The 16,490-nt window shown below is 44.5% G+C and overlaps 1 protein-coding gene across 2 annotated transcripts in view; it reads left to right on the top strand.

Moving 5' to 3' along the window:
* MAP3K8 (mitogen-activated protein kinase kinase kinase 8) overlaps positions 1 to 14,559 on the top strand; it is a 29,165-nt gene extending 14,606 nt beyond the window's left edge. For both annotated transcript variants that reach the window (XM_063129161.1, XM_063129246.1), the window contains 6 exons: positions 3,253 to 3,417; positions 3,533 to 3,794; positions 5,950 to 6,056; positions 7,796 to 7,948; positions 10,276 to 10,522; positions 12,336 to 14,559. In XM_063129161.1, the coding sequence (XP_062985231.1) occupies positions 3,253 to 3,417; positions 3,533 to 3,794; positions 5,950 to 6,056; positions 7,796 to 7,948; positions 10,276 to 10,522; positions 12,336 to 12,466 (1,065 nt within the window). In that variant the 3' untranslated portion in view covers positions 12,467 to 14,559. The remainder of the gene's footprint in view (positions 1 to 3,252; positions 3,418 to 3,532; positions 3,795 to 5,949; positions 6,057 to 7,795; positions 7,949 to 10,275; positions 10,523 to 12,335) is intronic.
* Positions 14,560 to 16,490: the final 1,931 nt, after the last annotated feature.

Raw genomic sequence — 16,490 nt, 5'->3', positions numbered from 1 at the left:
CTTACCCTGGACTTGAATCTACCACCAGCAAGGCCCACTGGCTTAACCTGAATAGAGGCCACCACTGACAGGCAGAGAAACTATGTGGTGACCTCAGAGCAACTAAAAAAATTGATGTAAAACACCACCACGAAAAAGCGCAGTTTTGGGGTTAAAAGCCCGGTGTGGCTGCGAATTGGTGGTTGCGTCATATAGACAACACACTGCCTATATGCACGGCCACTATTTATTTATTTATTTATTTATTACATTTATATACCTCCCCCATAGCTAGAGCTCTCTGGGCGGTTTACAGAAATTCTAAAATTGAAATTGAAACGAGTATACAAAATTTAAAATTCTAAAATGCAGAACATACATACATAAAGCATTGAAAACCGTTAAATAGGTAATGGGTAAATAGGTCATATAGACATTCCACCAGTCAAGTGTGGCTACTGGTCACTTTACAAAAGAGGGCAGGGCTCCTGCAGCTTTAACTGTTGTGATGAAGAGGGAATTTCACCAGGTGCTGCATGCATACAAATGACACCTGCTGAAGTTTCCTTTTCTATACAACTGTTAAAGGTACTGGGGGCCTGTCCTCATTTTCGTATGTTCACCCTAGGTTCTGACACACACCCAAAAACGGTGCAGTCAAAGGGATGGTGCAATAAAAAATATAATTGCTAAATGCGGAACTCAAAAACAAATCTAAAGAAAATGTTAGAGCACTGAAATTTTGATTTTAGCTACATCAGTGTCCAGTGCATAGTGGCCAACCCTTTTGGCACTGAAAACAGCATAGCACAGGCTTGCCATTCTGTATTAAATGCTATCTCTGAGACCATGAGGACTAGAAAGTTACTCTTAAAAAGAAAAAGGAAAGGTAGGATGCCCATAATTTTAATAAAAACACACTGTCTCAAATCAAGATCAGGGAAGCAAGGCCTTCAGGCTGCACAGGGTCTTCCTCAGACTTCCTATCACCACCCCAGTTTTTGTGAGACACACAAGTAAAGAATTACAACTGTGTCACTCATTTAAGACATTGTTACAAACCCCAAACCATAGTTTCAGCTTCCAAACCATCATGGGAGCCATTGTTTAGTGCTACCTGTCTTTCGTTTGTTTGTTTTCTACCTGGCTAGGACTCCTTGCGTCCAGGCCCTAGAAGTTGGACCATCACGTCAGTACAAACTATGGTTTGCACAACCATTTAAAGCCATGTTTTGGGGTTTTATGTGGCCACGTGTGCGACGGCTGTCAATTCAGCTGCTGTGCCAAACTATAATTAAACATCCTTACCCATAATTTGGGGTGATGCCTGAGGTGAGCCGCACCCTTTCTGTTTGTGTCGATGGAGCTGGAGGTTAATGGGTCAATTCCCCAAGTGTCTGAGTTTCTTTTTCTTTCTTTTTTTCATTTCTCTGGGTCACGTACACGGCATGCTTTTATTACTCTTTATATTGGGTGCAATCCAGTGAATGGAAGGGCTTTTATTTGAGCAAATACCTCTGCTGATAGAAAAGGGGAAGGGGAAATTTTTTCCTGTACAGTCCCCATGCCTCCCCAAAACTATAGTCCCTGAAAGCTTATGTCATAATACATTTGTTAGTTCTTAAGGAACTACAAAACACTCTGTTGTTTTTTGCTAGGTTCAAGGCTCTTCTGCAAATGGAGGACTCTTGTTCCATGTGCACAAAGTCACAGTTGGATACAACCCATTGAAGCAAAGGGTGCAATCCTATGCATGTTTAGATAGGAAAATGTCCTACAACTCCCAGCATGGCTGGGGAATACTGGAAGTTGTCGGACTTTTTTCTGTCTAAACATGCATAGGATTTTGTCCTAATTAACTGTTTAAAAGAGAAAGTATGTCTGCTGCCTGATCAACTGGGGATATCTGTTTTTAACTGATGCAAAGGTTTTAAATTGTTAATCTATTTAATTGACTAACCATGACAGCCCTACTTTCAACCTTGAGGAATTCCGATCGTTATTTTTTTAAAAAAAACTTTCTGTTGTAGGGCCAAAGATGCTTGTTGTTCAAACTGCAAATCAACCCTTTATTGGGATAGGTGATGTAATTAGACCGTAAATCTTTATTCTGAGCTGCTCAGTCTATTTTGGAAACGTTGGTTTTCCGCACACCTCTGCCCCGTACGAGCTCTGCTGGAGGGAGCTGTTGAAACTGTTTGCTTACCTTCGTTAGCCAAGCCCACGGCTTTGTGAAGCAACCGGCAAGCAGGTTCCAGGAATAAAGGAGCAAACCACCAAGTGGACTTGTTATGCAAGTCCTCCTTATTAGTCTGTCAGCCAAGCTGTTGTTGCCAGACAATTATGTGCAACTTATGCATGATGGCAGTCTAATCACTCCCTGGAATTGTAAATATGTCCAGGGCGAACTGCATGCTTCACATGCTGTTCCCATTTGATTGTTCTATATAAAGACTGCTCCTTCGGCCATGGAGCTTCTTTGTATTGGGAAAGAAAAGAACAGGTAATGTTAAGTTCTATTATGGAAAGGCCCATAGCTCGGTGGAAGAGTGCATAGGTGGAAGGTCACAGGTTCAATCTCAGGCACATAACACTAACTCATGATTTATTAAACTCATGGTTAAGCCATTGCTTGTTAAGCCATGGCTTGTTGCCCTACCAAGGATTCATCTGGCAGACATTTGAACAAACCGTAGTTTGTTTTTTTTCAGTTCCTGGGTTGTTTCCCTCCTCCTTCACCGGCACCTTCCCTGTATCCCAAATGCCTTTGCAGAATTGCAATACTAGCATGTAGAGTGGATGGGTTGGTTGGTTTTCAACCACTCTTTCGTGCAGCCTGTGTAGCGTGGCAAAACAACTCATGGTTCTGGGTTCACACATAATGGCAAACCGTGGTTCCAGTAACCCAGAGTCCACAATGCAACAACAAATAATGAGTTCTTTTTCTGGCTTGGTCAAGGTTAACATATCATGGGATGTTAGCACAACTGGGTTTGCATATCACAACAAACAAGAAATGGACAACCCATTGGTTAAATAAACAGTGGGATAGCATTATGTGTGAACCAGGTGAGAGTCTGTTAAAAGATCTCATGGAAAGAGACTAAGGAAAGCCACTCCAAGAGTAGATAGCCTTTGACTAAGTGAGCCAAAGGCCTAATTCAGACCATATCTATATATCCAGTCCACAGATCTGTCTTTTTTTAAGTACAAGTTGCTAATTAAAAGTGGTCCTGTTTTTAAAAAAATGTTTCCATCTTTTTTAAAAAATAGATCAGGCCCAAGAATGGGCGCTATCAAATTGACTCAGATGTGCTCCTGTTTCCATGGAAGCTAACCTACCGAAATATTGGGACTGACTTCATTCCACGAGGAGCTTTTGGAAAAGTCTACTTAGCCCAGGATACGGAAACCAAAAAGCGAATGGCGTGCAAACTGGTATGTGTCTAGGATTTCCTTTCTGAGTGTCAAGGCATACGTAGCATATGTGAGCTTGCATGACCCTCTTTGCTCTGGCTGCGTGATTAAATCTGCTGACGTTTTGGCCCTCTAGGTCCCGGTGGAGCAGTTTAAGCCATCAGACGTTGAAATCCAGGCCTGCTTTCGCCACGAAAATATTGCGGAGCTGTACGGAGCCATCTTGTGGGACGAGACGATCCACCTCTTCATGGAGGCAGGAGAAGGAGGCTCGGTCCTGGAGAAGGTGGAAAGCTGTGGGCCTATGAGAGAGTTTGAGATCATTTGGGTGACGAAGCACATTCTCAAAGGCCTCGAGTTTCTTCATTCAAAGGGAGTTATACATCAGGATATAAAACGTAGGTTTGCCTTCTCTTTGAAAGAGCTATTCTTTCCGTGACATCACTAGCACTACATGGTGTTGAAAGCCTTTGGTTTGGAACTTCTCCTTATGGGCTGCATTAGTGGTTTATAAGCCATGTTCAAGATAACCGTTGAGTTCATTGGTGAGCTGTATCCAGTGGAGGCTGATGGCTTCAATGTCAGTGAAGCACCTTACATAGCTCCTCTAGAGTTCTGACTGAAACCCAAAATGATTCACTGCCTCACTGACACTGGAGCCACCAGCCTCCACTGGATGTATCTGTTTATGATGCCCCAGTTTTCTGTCCATTAGGATCCACAAGAGTCAATTAATATAACAATAGAACAACACAGCTGAAAACTTAATAAAAGAACAATGTCATGAAAACAACAGCAATGAAAACTAAAGCCAAGCAGGGCGTAGGGTTAAGTGATTATCTGCAGCCCCCACAAGCCCTCTGAAATAGCAAGTCTTAACCAGCTACCATTAATTAAGGAACCCAGCGAGTACTCCTAGAGAGGGAGCTGCACACTTTTGGTGCCATCACAGTTAAGGTCCTGTCTTGTGAAGGATGCCTGGATAACCTAAGTGGTGGGAAATAAGTGAAATAATGACCTGGTTCACATGTAATGACAACCCACAGTATGGTTTGTTGAGTCCTGGATAATTGTTACATGTAAACTGGAACTATGGGTAGTCCAATAACATTTGGAAGGACATAGGTTGCCTTTAACAGTTGCATTGATAGTCATACATCTTGGGGGTGATGGTTGTCTTGGCATGGAAACGCATTGGTGCTGGCAGAAAGAATCTGCTAGAAATCCTAATGAGTAAAGCTAGAGAATAAACATGTTAATTAGTACTTGCATAATGCTTTAGAATAGTTTTCAAAGGACTTTACATACATTGACATGGTTTGCACATAATGACAATCCAGAGTATGGGTTGAGTATGAGTTCTTGTTGAATCGTAGATTGTTGTTAAATGCATTTTTTGCACTATGGTTTAACTATGAATTCTTAACCATGAACAACCCAGAGTTGACAACCCAACAACAAACTATGTTTTCTCTTCCTCGGTGGTTAACAACCTGTAATTGAACTATAGTGTGGGGTTCATATGTAATGACAGCCTACAATTCAATGACAACCCATGCTTGACCCATATTCTCGGTTGTTATGTGAACCAGGTCAATTATGTCAGAGGGCCCTTTCCGAAGGGCCCCTGAAGCCTTGAGCTGGTCCTGGGTCCAACTATAAAACGTTGGGGCCCCTTAACTTGGTGTGGTTCTCTTGAGCCTTATAAAAATAAGAGCCTTGTCATGTGTCCCCATCACAGGCAATTACTTGAGGGGAAGAGCAGAACAAAGCCCACTGGCCCCTCCACCTCCCATGCATTGGGGGGGTTGTCGTCTGTCAAGGGAAACCTAATCTACTCACATAGGTTCCCCCTGTGATGAGGGAACCCTGTGGGAAATGTGAGGGAGCCTATGAGCATAGAGCAGATTCACCTCTATAGCTGTACATCTAAAAGAATATTGTAGAATTGAAAAAGGTGTAGAAAAGGACAACGAAAATGGTCACAGAGTTGGAGCCACTTCTCTGTGAGGAAAGGTTACAATGTTTGGGGCTTTTTAACTTAGAAAAGAGGTGAATTAGGGGGGACATGATAGAGGAGTACAGGGGCATGCGTGGTGTGGAGAAAACTGACGGAGAGACGTTTCCCCCCCTCATAATACTAGAACCTGGGGTTATCCCATGAACCTGAATGGTGGGAGATTCAGGACAGATAAAAGGAAGGACTCCTTCACACAGCACATAGTTAAACTAGGAATTCACTTCCCCAGGATGTGGTGATGGCCACCAATTTTTGAATGGCTTTGAAAGAGGACTGGTCAAATTTATGGAGGCTAAACCTACCAATGACGTCTAATCATGATGGCTAAGTATAAGGGCCATTACGTCTCCAAATGCTAGAGAACATGAGTGGGCGGCTGCTATTACACCCACGTCCTGCCTGTGAGCTTCCCACATGCATCTGGTTGGCCAATGTGTGAAGCGAATGCTGGACTAGATAGGCCTCTGCATGTTTTCTGTGGTGTCATTGCCCCCGTAGGGTTTAAATCCTCATCTGTTCCCTTTTGTTTCTAGCAAGCAACATTGTTTTCATGTCAACCAAAGCAGTCCTGGTGGATTTCGGCCTAAGCGTTCAAACCATGGAAGATATTTACTATCCCAAAGACCTTCGAGGAACAGAGGTAATGACAGTGCATGGGAAGGACGCCTTGTTGCTCTTGTACCCTTGTAATTACGGATGAATGTGAAAGAACTAATGGGGGGTACAGTCCAGTGGGAATGCCTGCCGTGAACTCCCATTCATTTCTATGGAGCTTGCTCAGGAAAATTTCCCCAGTGGATTATCCCTGTTTTCTCTGCAGTGAGGCGAAAAAACACTCACTTGTGTCGGATGGCCAGACCTTGAATATAGTCAAAAGTGTAATGTAATTTCCAAACACCTGACAGGGTTTAGTAATAACAGATTGTGACCTTTTTCAGATGACACACTAAGCCATGATGGTTAAACATTTTGAACTAAACATTCTGGCTTAGCGCATCGTGTGAACCATGACATAGCGTCATCATGTGAACCATTCCTAACCAATGGTGGCTACATAACCATGATATAAAAATGCTCACTAACCATTTGCTGCAAAAGGGTTAGCAGCCTGACCATGGCTTAGCGTGTCATCTGAACAAGCCCTATTTGGGGTGGTAGGGAAATGGGAATTCTGTTTAGTTACTTGCCATCCTTTCACTCTGAGCCCTATCATCCAATTTGCAAGCTAGAATGTGTATGTGCAAGAACATTCTCTTCGGCTGTCTAATCCTGGCCATAGCACTTCTACTGTGTGCATGGAGACTCAGTTCACACGTAATACCAAGCTAGGGTTTGGCACTAAATAAATGAGCTTCAGGCTTAATAGTGTAGCGATCAATTTTGAAGCACTGGCGCTCATTCTGATGGCCCCCATCGCCACGCCCCCAAGGAGAGTCCAAAAATGTAGGCAGCTGCGTTGATCCACATCAACAAACCAGTTCTAGCAGTTTTTAACTATATCAGGAGCAGTTCTTTTTCTTCTTCTTTTTTTTAAAAAAAGATAATGTTTTTTAATTGCCACCCAATCTACCCCAGAATACTATGCATCACAGCAGGAAACAATCTATTGTTGCTGGGAAAATTCATAGAATCACAGAATTGTGAAGTTGGAAGGGACCACAAAGGTCATCTAGTGCAACCCTCTTTTTTTTTTGCTGGAAATGGTAACGGTGAAACAGATGTAATTTTTGGATTCGACAAGCAAACCCTATTCTTCCTTGATCAGCTGCCCTTACCTGCTCCATGAAGGTGGATGTGAGAACTGAGCGTTGGCCCTGAGTGGCGTACATTGGTTTAGAGCCCTTTACCCCACCCACCCTGACATTTTCAAAGTGGCTTACAGATGAAGGTGACAAGGCAGAGATTACTAAAATGTCAAATCGCTTAACAAAAGAAAATGCTGAGTAAGAGAAAACAGTAGGAGGACAGCACAAAATATGAAGAGGCACAGTAGATGCACTTAAACCCGAGGAACGTAAGAAGAGCCCTGCTGGATCAGCCCATGAGTCCATTTAGTTCAGCATTCTGTTCACACAGTGGCCAAGCAGCTGTTGATCAGGAACCCGCAAGCAGGTCATGAGTGCAACGGCACCCTCCCACCCATGTCCCCCAGCAACTAGTGTTTATAGGCTTACTGCTTAAAAGCAGCAGTAAAAAAATCAGTCTTAGTTCAAAACCGGCTGCTATATAAGAGAGTTTGGACTATCGTCCTCACCTCTGCTGGTCTCCGTCTGTTTCATTTTGGCTTTGCCTGGCTTCCTTGAGAGATCTGAGAAGATGACTAAGTTAAGGTGGTCAGGATTAAGGGCGCTCATTTCCCTCTCTGGATTTTGTTTGCAGATTTACATGAGCCCGGAAGTGATCCTCTGTCGGGGCCACACTACAAAAGCTGACATCTATAGCCTGGGAACGACCATCATCCACATGCAGACGGGCATCCCGCCATGGGTGAATCGCTACCCACGCGCAGCGTACCCCTCCTACCTCTATATAGTAAGCATAGATTTTGGCTGGCTGGCTGTGTGCATTGCGTTGCATGTGTTGTATGTGTGCCATTTTCCTGATCTAAATAATCCCTATCCCCTTCCAGCTGCTGTTACCCCACTGTGGGGGGAAAGGCCGGAATAAAACAGGCTGGGGATTTATTTACTTATTTATTTATTTACAATATTTATATATCGCTCCCATGCAAAATTTCAGAGTGGTGTACAAGATAAAATAAAAACAGAATGAAACACTTTAAAATAGATTTTAAAAGAAGCAAAATGTACAGTGAATGCCATCTGCTGGGAATGCTTTCATTCTGGATTTCCTGCATGACGCATGGGGTTCAACTAGATGGTCTATAAAAAAACCCTTCCACTCTATGATTCTAGAGTTGGTCTTTCCAGACACCTCTTTTGGTGCCCACCAGCTCTCTGCTACTCCTGATTTTTATTTTAAACTCTTTTAAAAAAAAGTTAAAACAAATAAATGAGAGGTTGCCATTCTGCAGACCGAAGGGCTGCCCTCCAGTGGCATCTTCATTGGGCTTCAAAAAAGTAGTTTTGTGTTCTGGAGTGCCGACCCCACCTCTGCCTTGTATTTAACATTTGGGGCAAGTTACTCTTCCTTTAGTCCCACCAGCTTGCCTTCTGGGAAATGAGTGTTTTGTGACTGGCCATGGCAGCCATTTTATGAATGACAAATCTCTCCCCCATGGCAGCCACTTTGTGAGAGTGCCCACAAGACCCCCAAAATTCCAAATGTGTCCACCAACCCAAAATGTTTTGGGCATAGAATATAGGCCTCCCCACCCCTTGTCCAGCAGGGTGGGAGGAGCAATTTCAGTTAGCAAAATGACACAGGCGAGAGGGTTAAACACTCCTCGCCACAACACCACTACTCTTATCAAAGTCAAAGCCACCTCCCCACGGAACCAGCTCCTTCTATTGATTCTTTTTTAAGTTGGCAGAACTGATGAGGACTTCCGTGTCTCCTCTGCACTGGCCCAACGTAGGAAACCTGTACAGGTGGACACCGCTTCAGACTGCAGGTGGGGGCTTGCATGGTCGATCGCCCTCCATACAAATACATATAGCCCCATACATTAAAAAAAAATAACATGGTGGAGAGGTTTTCTTGTGGAGGGTGTTTGTCTGTGTTTGAGGACCTCTGAACTCCCAATTGCAGTCTGAAGTGGTATAGCTCATGCACCCCAAACTGCAGTCTGAAGTGGCACTGTCCAGACACCCCCAGATGCAGTCTGAAGTGGTACAGCCCAAACCCCCTGAGCTGCAGTCTGAAGTGGTATAGCCCAGACACTTTCAACTGCAGTCTGAAGTGGCACTGCCCAGACACTCCCAAGGGCAGTCTGAAGTGGTACAGCCCAGGCACAAGTTTAGCCCCTCGATGAGAATAAAGCCTCATCTATGCTGGTGTACAGAGGAAATGGCATTGTTGCTGCACTCACTCTCAGCCCCTTTGCATTGCTGCTGCTTAGATTTGATAAACTGCCATGGGAATGTGGAAGTACGAGCAGAAAAGGGGAACGGTGATCTGAGTGGGAGCTGTGGGTGGGGAATGGGCGAGCTGTGAAGTTCACAGGCAGGATGTGAACTTTGGAAAAAGGGCCTCCGATAGAACAAGCTCAAATGTCGCCCCCCCCTCTCCCCAAACCTTGGGCTTTGCAAACCAGAGCTGGGAGGGGGGATCTGGACCCACGATGGTTTTGAATTTGAACACCTCCAGAAACATTCCAAAGTGTAACTCACTTGAAGTACATACACCTTCGCATCTTTCGAAAGAATTCTTCCTCTACAGCAGCACAAGCAGAGCATTTTTTAACAATAAAAACTGGTGCAGATTTTTTTCCTTCTTGGAACCAGATCGCATATCTGTCAGGAGTGCGCCTGAGGTAAAAAGCCGCATCCCGGAGCAGGCCAGCGATTTGGGATGCGCGTGGAGGCCGCGTCACGTTGCCAGTCCTCAGGGAAAATAACTGCCCACACTGAATCCAGGCTATTACTCATGCCGTGTCAGTCAGTGCTCCTTTTGGGGGGCCCCAAACTGAGCTGCCCTCACCCGGTTGCTACGCGCGCCTGTGCCTGAATGACGGAGCTAGGATTGCAAGACCTCTGGATGAACCCGAAAGCTAGTTTTTGGGTTCGTCATTTCAGCGTGAAACTGGCTCTTCAGTGGCAGTTTTCCAGAGCATGAGTCAAGGAGGGAAATTCCCAGGGCGGCACCTTTCCAATACCCAAAAGACAAAAAACTCACCCCCCTCCTCACCCCTCGGTGAGCCTTGCATTAAAAGCTGCTTCTGTTCATTCTTTGGGTAGATCCATAAGCAAGCCCCGCCCTTGGAGGACATCTCCGAGGACTGCAGCACCGGCATGAGGAAGTTCCTGGAAGCCGCTCTGGAAAGGAACCTGAACCAGAGGCCCTCTGCTACGGAGCTGCTGAAGCATGAGGCCCTGCACCCGCCGAGGGAGGAGCAGCCGCGGTGCCAGAGCCTGGACTCGGCTCTCTTCGAAAGGAAACGGCTGCTGGGCCACAAGGAGCTGGAGCTGCCCGAGAATATTGCTGGTACAACACCTGCCCTTCCTAGTGCTAGCCTTTCCCAGACAGCTCCCGTGCTTATGACAAGGCTGAGGTTTGACGCAAGGCTGTGGAAGCTCAGGCCCGAAGCCCAAAGGTGGCCCTCTTGGGATCCCAATCCAGCCTTCCACGGTTCCCCTAATGGCCCCACCCCCTTTCCCCTTCTGGTGATCCCTAGCTTCGTGCAGTCCCCTGCCCCCGCTTCGGTTCTTCAACTGAAATGTCTTTGTTAAAGCTTAGTTACTGGCAGTGAGAGGTTCCAACAAAAACATGCTGGTATTTTGACCACGCCCCTTTTGCCTTTGTCCTGCCCACCACTGGAATGCCTCCGCTCCCCAGCCCTTCTCTCAAATGGAATGCGGCCCTTGGGCTGAAAGAGGTTCGACACCCCCGCTTTGAAGACTTGAAGGCTTTCTGCCAAAACATGCCAGTGACAAAGCCTTAACAGGCTGAATTCAGATGAACATTGCGCCCACCCCACTGACTTCTCCATGGGGCAAGGCTTTAGCCTCAGATCTGTAGTTCCTGTAAAATCAGTTCAATGTCAAGCCCAGATAGTCATCCAGGAAGCTCTTGAAAAGTATTTTAGGGTTTCCAGGGTTGTGAAAGAACTTTTCAACAGCATCTCCAATATTAGATTTATTTATTTTAAGGCACACTTTAAAAGTATTCCATGCTTTGTTCTTGACTGATAGCACACTGGCCAGGAAAGTTGGCCGCCACTGATGGACTTAGAAAAATGAAATGTTCTCCTTGTAAATGTAATTGGTGCCACAGAGGAATTAAATTTAGAACACCGGAAGAGCCCTGCTGGATCAGACTAGAGGCTTATTGAAGACTAAACAGATGTCTGTGAAGAGACCACAAGCAGGACAGGAGGGCAATAGCCCCCTCCGGTGGAGGCTGGTGGCTCCAATATCAGTGGGGGGACGACGACGTATATGCTCCAAGGAAACTCCTTTAGAGTTCTGACTGCTTCTGACTGACACCCAGAGCGGATTCGCTGCCCCACTAACTTCGGAGCCACTGGTGCCTCCCTCCCTTGTTCTCCAGGCATGCTACTTCTGATCCTGAAGGAAGTATGACTGGTCACCATTGACAGCTTTAATCTCAATGAGTTTGCTTAATCCCCTTTTAAAGCCATCAAAGTTGGTGGCCATCACCACATCTTGTAGTAGCAAATTCTGTACTTTGTGCAGTATGTGGATAAAGTACCCCTTTTTGTCTATCCTCAGTCTCCTGAGACTCCACATCCTGTGATGGCTCCAGGTTCTGGTATCATGAGAGAGGGAGAGAAATGTCTCCCTGTCCACATTTTCCATACCATACATAATTTGGTCCACCGCTGTCATGGTCCTCGTTACTTGCCATTTTGCTAAACTAAATAGGCCCAAGGCTGTGACCTTTCCTCGTAAGAGAAAAGCCCCAATCCCTTGATCTTTCTGGTTGCCCTTTGCTAGCTCTACAATATCCTTTTTGAGGAGCAGCAACCAAGAACCATACACAGGATCCAGCGTAGTCACAGCTGCATTCCGCTATTTCAGTTCACCGTCCTTGAGCAAACCTGGCCTGTTGTGTTGCAAAGGGCGGCTGCCTTATTGTCATGATTGAAGAGAAGCATAGCTAGTGAACTTAAGGAAGAGCGAAACAAAAATCAGACGTAGTCAATTGATCTAAAATAGGTCTTATTTTATTTTATTTTATTTATTACATTTTATATCGCCCAATAGCCGAAGCTCTCTGGGTGGTTCAATACAATATGATGATCTCTTTCTTTTCTTTTTAAAATTTCCCTTGTCAGATTCTTCGAGTCTTGGGATTACCGAAGAATCGGAACTGCTGAAGAGACAGCGGTCACTGTACATAGACCTTGGAGCATTAGCTGGCTACTTTAATATTGTCCGAGGAGCAACAACACTTGATTATGAATAAACCTGGGAATCTCTAGTGCTGGACAGAAGGAGATCATTTTTCATGTGCGTGTGTGGAAGAAGGATGCAAAGTTGTTGTTTTTAATCACTTGAAGGATTTTTGTGAAGCTAAACCTCTTGGAAGTCTGACATTATATCACTATTTTTTTGTTCTGAACACCAAGCAAACAAAAAAATCCAGAAGGTTACTAGTTTGGGGCAAAATACTGCTGATTGGCATCTGACATGTGTCTAGAATGTATATCTCATTTGAATAATGCTTAGTGGGTTGTATCCAATGTTAGTACTACCTAGAGTAGACCTGGTTAACCCATAACAACAACCCAGAATATGGGTTGAGTAATGGTTGTTGTTGAATCATGGGATATTGTTATGTGCAAACCTACACTGTGGTTTAATTATGGGTTGTTAACCAATAACACAGGAAGAGAACCCATGGTTTGTTGTTGGGTTGTGAATTCTGGGTTGGTTGTGGTTAACAGCCCATAGCTAAACCATAGAGCAAGGTTCACACCTAATGGCAACCCATGATTCAACGAAAACCATTACTCAACCCATACTCTGGGTTGTCATTATGTGCAAATCAGGTCATTGAAATGAATGGGTCTTGTTAGACTAACATTTGATATCATAGTGTGTGTAAATGTGTATTAAAAAAAGGAAAAGAGAGACCTGACCAGTGGGTCATAATTTGTAAGCTAAAGATGTATTGGGACCTCCCAGGTCCCAGTTAGGAATCCTTGAACTTTTTGTATTAATCATTGTTAAATGCGTTGTAGATCTGTTCTATGGCTGTTTCTAAACAGAAACTGCTGCCACCTTAGCTTTTAGTATGTCTCTCCACTCAGAAAAACTTTGGATTATAGCATTAAGTTGGCTTCCCAAAGAAGGGCTGTGCCTTGTTCACTGCAGTGTGAAGCCTCCTCTGCTTATCCTGCAAATTTTTGCTTGGACCAAGAGCCAGCTCAGTGACCCACAAATGGGCACAGCAAGAGTATCTCAGCCACCCACTTGCATTGTTGCTTGCTTGCTCTGGATGCCAAGGAAGGCAACTCCCAATTTTTTCCCCCGGGACCTCCCTTGGGTTCCTTACCCTACTTCTCGGGCTTTCTTGATGCTGCTTCTTTGATCTCTCATCTTTAAGGCTCGGTCCTTCGGGCTTGGACAGATTGCCAGAGCTCACGGGGGGATTCTGAAGGTTGATTTTTTGACCCGAGTTGGAACACCATGAGACACTTTTGTGAACCCCAGAATGTAGGCCTTCTGGGTCGCATCAAAGTCCTTCTCAATCTCTTTCATCAGCTGATCAAGTCTGCTGGCTTTCGAACAGAGTCTTAGGATTAATGCACAGTGCATAAAGCCCATCCTAGCTGTAGGCTTTTAAAGGTTTTGTATGTGTTAGGCTGCTACTCAGAAAGCTCTGGACCTGTCATGCTTGCATGCTGACAGAGCCATCTTGGGTGCAGTTTGCCAGAATGCTCTCTTGCGCAAAGCTCATTGGTGTGGATGGCACCTGTGCAACAGCATGGAATAAATTCTGGCATATTAACTCAAGTGGTTTTGTTGATCACAAAGAAATAGTAACTATAAGCACAAGCCGTTTGTAGTATAACGTTGGTATTAGAATATTGCACGACATTTGGAGATTGATACCAGTTCTGATGGGGGGTTAATTTATGGCTGTGGGACTGCATGTTTGGGAAAGATAAACATGTGTTTGAATGTCATGAATTATAGATTATTTTATGTTCCTATGGAAAAAGACGTCCTTTGCTCTTGAAGATGTTGAATGCGTTTAAAACACGATGTTTTGGATGGCACTAAAATTGTTTCAAGAACATAGTTTGGTACATCCCATCGGATGAATATGTAAACTTTTATAAAAACAATTCAGTACTGTATTAATCATTTATGTGTGTTTTTAAGGTAGCATACTATGTATGTTGTAAATAGAATTCTTCTTAAATTGACACCTGTTTTAAAGTTTATATTTAAGGCTCTTTGTATAAACAATATATTTGTATTTTCCCCAGTCCTGATTCCAATAGGATGGCATCAACTATTTGAAGGAATAAATTCATGTGTTTCTTGCGAGCATTTAGTCTGTTGTTTCTGTCGCTGTGTGTGTGCATAACAGTTGCATTCAAAGCTGGCCCAAGACACTTTGGGCCTGAGGCAAAGGACAAGATGACGCCCTCTCCCATTCCATGTACAACGGCTGACTGGACTGGCAGTTGAATCTTTGACATTGGCAATGGGACAGCATTGGCCTACCACACCTGAAGGCAGCAGGCTAGTGTAGGGGGTGTAGGACATGCTGTGTGGCTCACAGCTCTCTCCTCAAACACTTTGCTGCCACCTCCCAGCATCTACTGCCTGAGGTGACCGCCTCCCTCTACCTAATGGTAGGGTTGACACTGGTTGTATTGCTGAGGTGGATGAAAGTGATATGAAACTATTTTGTTATTTTGCACCATCCCTTATTTTTCATTGGGTTGGTTCCAGACTTAGTCACACATAGACTCGGCCCACTGAAATTATTCATGACTAACTTGCTCCATGGATTCCAATGGGCTGACTCTAAGCGTAACTCAGTCTGGATCCAACCCACGGTGAATTGTTCTTGTCCATTTCAAAGCAGGTGGGAGGGACTGCTAAAGTAGCCTTCACCCACCTGGTGCCCTCCAGATGTCTTGGACTTCAACTCACTGCATTGCTGATCGTGAACATAGGCCATACTGGCTCAGACTGATGGAAGATGATGCTCAAAACATCTGGAGGGCAACAGATGGGAAAAGCCTTTATTTATATATTTATTTATATATTAATTTATTGCATTTATATCCTGCCTTTTCCCCCCCAAGGAACCCAAGGCAGTGTACATAATCCTCCTCTCCATTTTGTCCTCACAACAACAACCCTGTGAGATGGGCTGGGCTGAGAGTCTGTGACTGGCCCAAAGTCACCCAGTGGGTTTTCATGGCCAAGTGGGGTCTAGAACCCAGATCTCCCGACTCCCAGTCCATCACTTTAGCCACACACTCTCTCTACTTTAGTAAAGAAATTCTTACTTTATACTATTACATATAAGAGATGCCCATTGGTTGGCCTCCAAGAGTCCTGAGTCAACAACTTTATAGATAGGGAATCCAAGGTATGTAAGTTGTTCAGCCTTGCTCGGTATACAACTTTATTTATTTGTTTATTTATTGCATTTCTATACTGCCCACTAGCCGAACCTCTCTGGGTGGTTCACAAAAATTAAAACCGTGAAGATAATTCAAAGTATAAAACAAACAACAGTATAAAAAGAGTATAAAAAGTAAATATAAAAGTACAACCAAGATAAAACTGAGCAGCAATGAAGAGATTAATACAGATTTAAAATGCAGATTTTAAACAGCAAAATTAAAACCTAAGATGATAAACGGTTAAAATACTGGGAAAATAAAAGGGTCTTCACGTGGTGTCACCTAGCCGGACAGATGAACCACCCACTAACAGTACCTCTGTCTTGTCTGGATTGAATCTCAGTTTGTTGGCCCTCATCCAGTCCATTACCGTGCTCAGGCACTAATTCAGAACAGCCAGTGCCTCACCTGGGTTTGATGAAAAGGAAAGGTAGAGCTAGGTTTCATCCGCAGATTGATGACACCTCAGTCCACATCTCTGGATAACCTCTCCCAATGGCTTCCATGTAAACATTGAACAGCATAGGGGGCAAAATAGAGCCCTGTGGAACCCCATGGCCTAAATGCCATGGCACAGAGGAATAATCCCCCAGCACCACCTTCTGGAATCGGCCATCCAAGTGGGAGCGGAACCACTGCAACACAGTGTCTCCAACTCCCAGCTCAGACAACCAATCCAGAAGGATACCATGGTCAATGGTATCGAAAACCGCTGAGAGGTCCAAGAGAACCAACAGGGTCGCACTCCCCCTGTCCCTCTCCCAGCAAAGGTCATCCCACAGGGTGACCAAGGCAGTTTCCATTCCAAAACCAGGCCTGAAGCCCGATTTAAAT

Source organism: Elgaria multicarinata, chromosome 1 (genome assembly GCF_023053635.1).
Source record: "Elgaria multicarinata webbii isolate HBS135686 ecotype San Diego chromosome 1, rElgMul1.1.pri, whole genome shotgun sequence".
NCBI lineage: Eukaryota > Metazoa > Chordata > Lepidosauria > Squamata > Anguidae > Elgaria > Elgaria multicarinata.
Note: the sequence above shows the minus strand (reverse complement) of the source record. Positions and strands in the feature narration are given on the sequence as shown.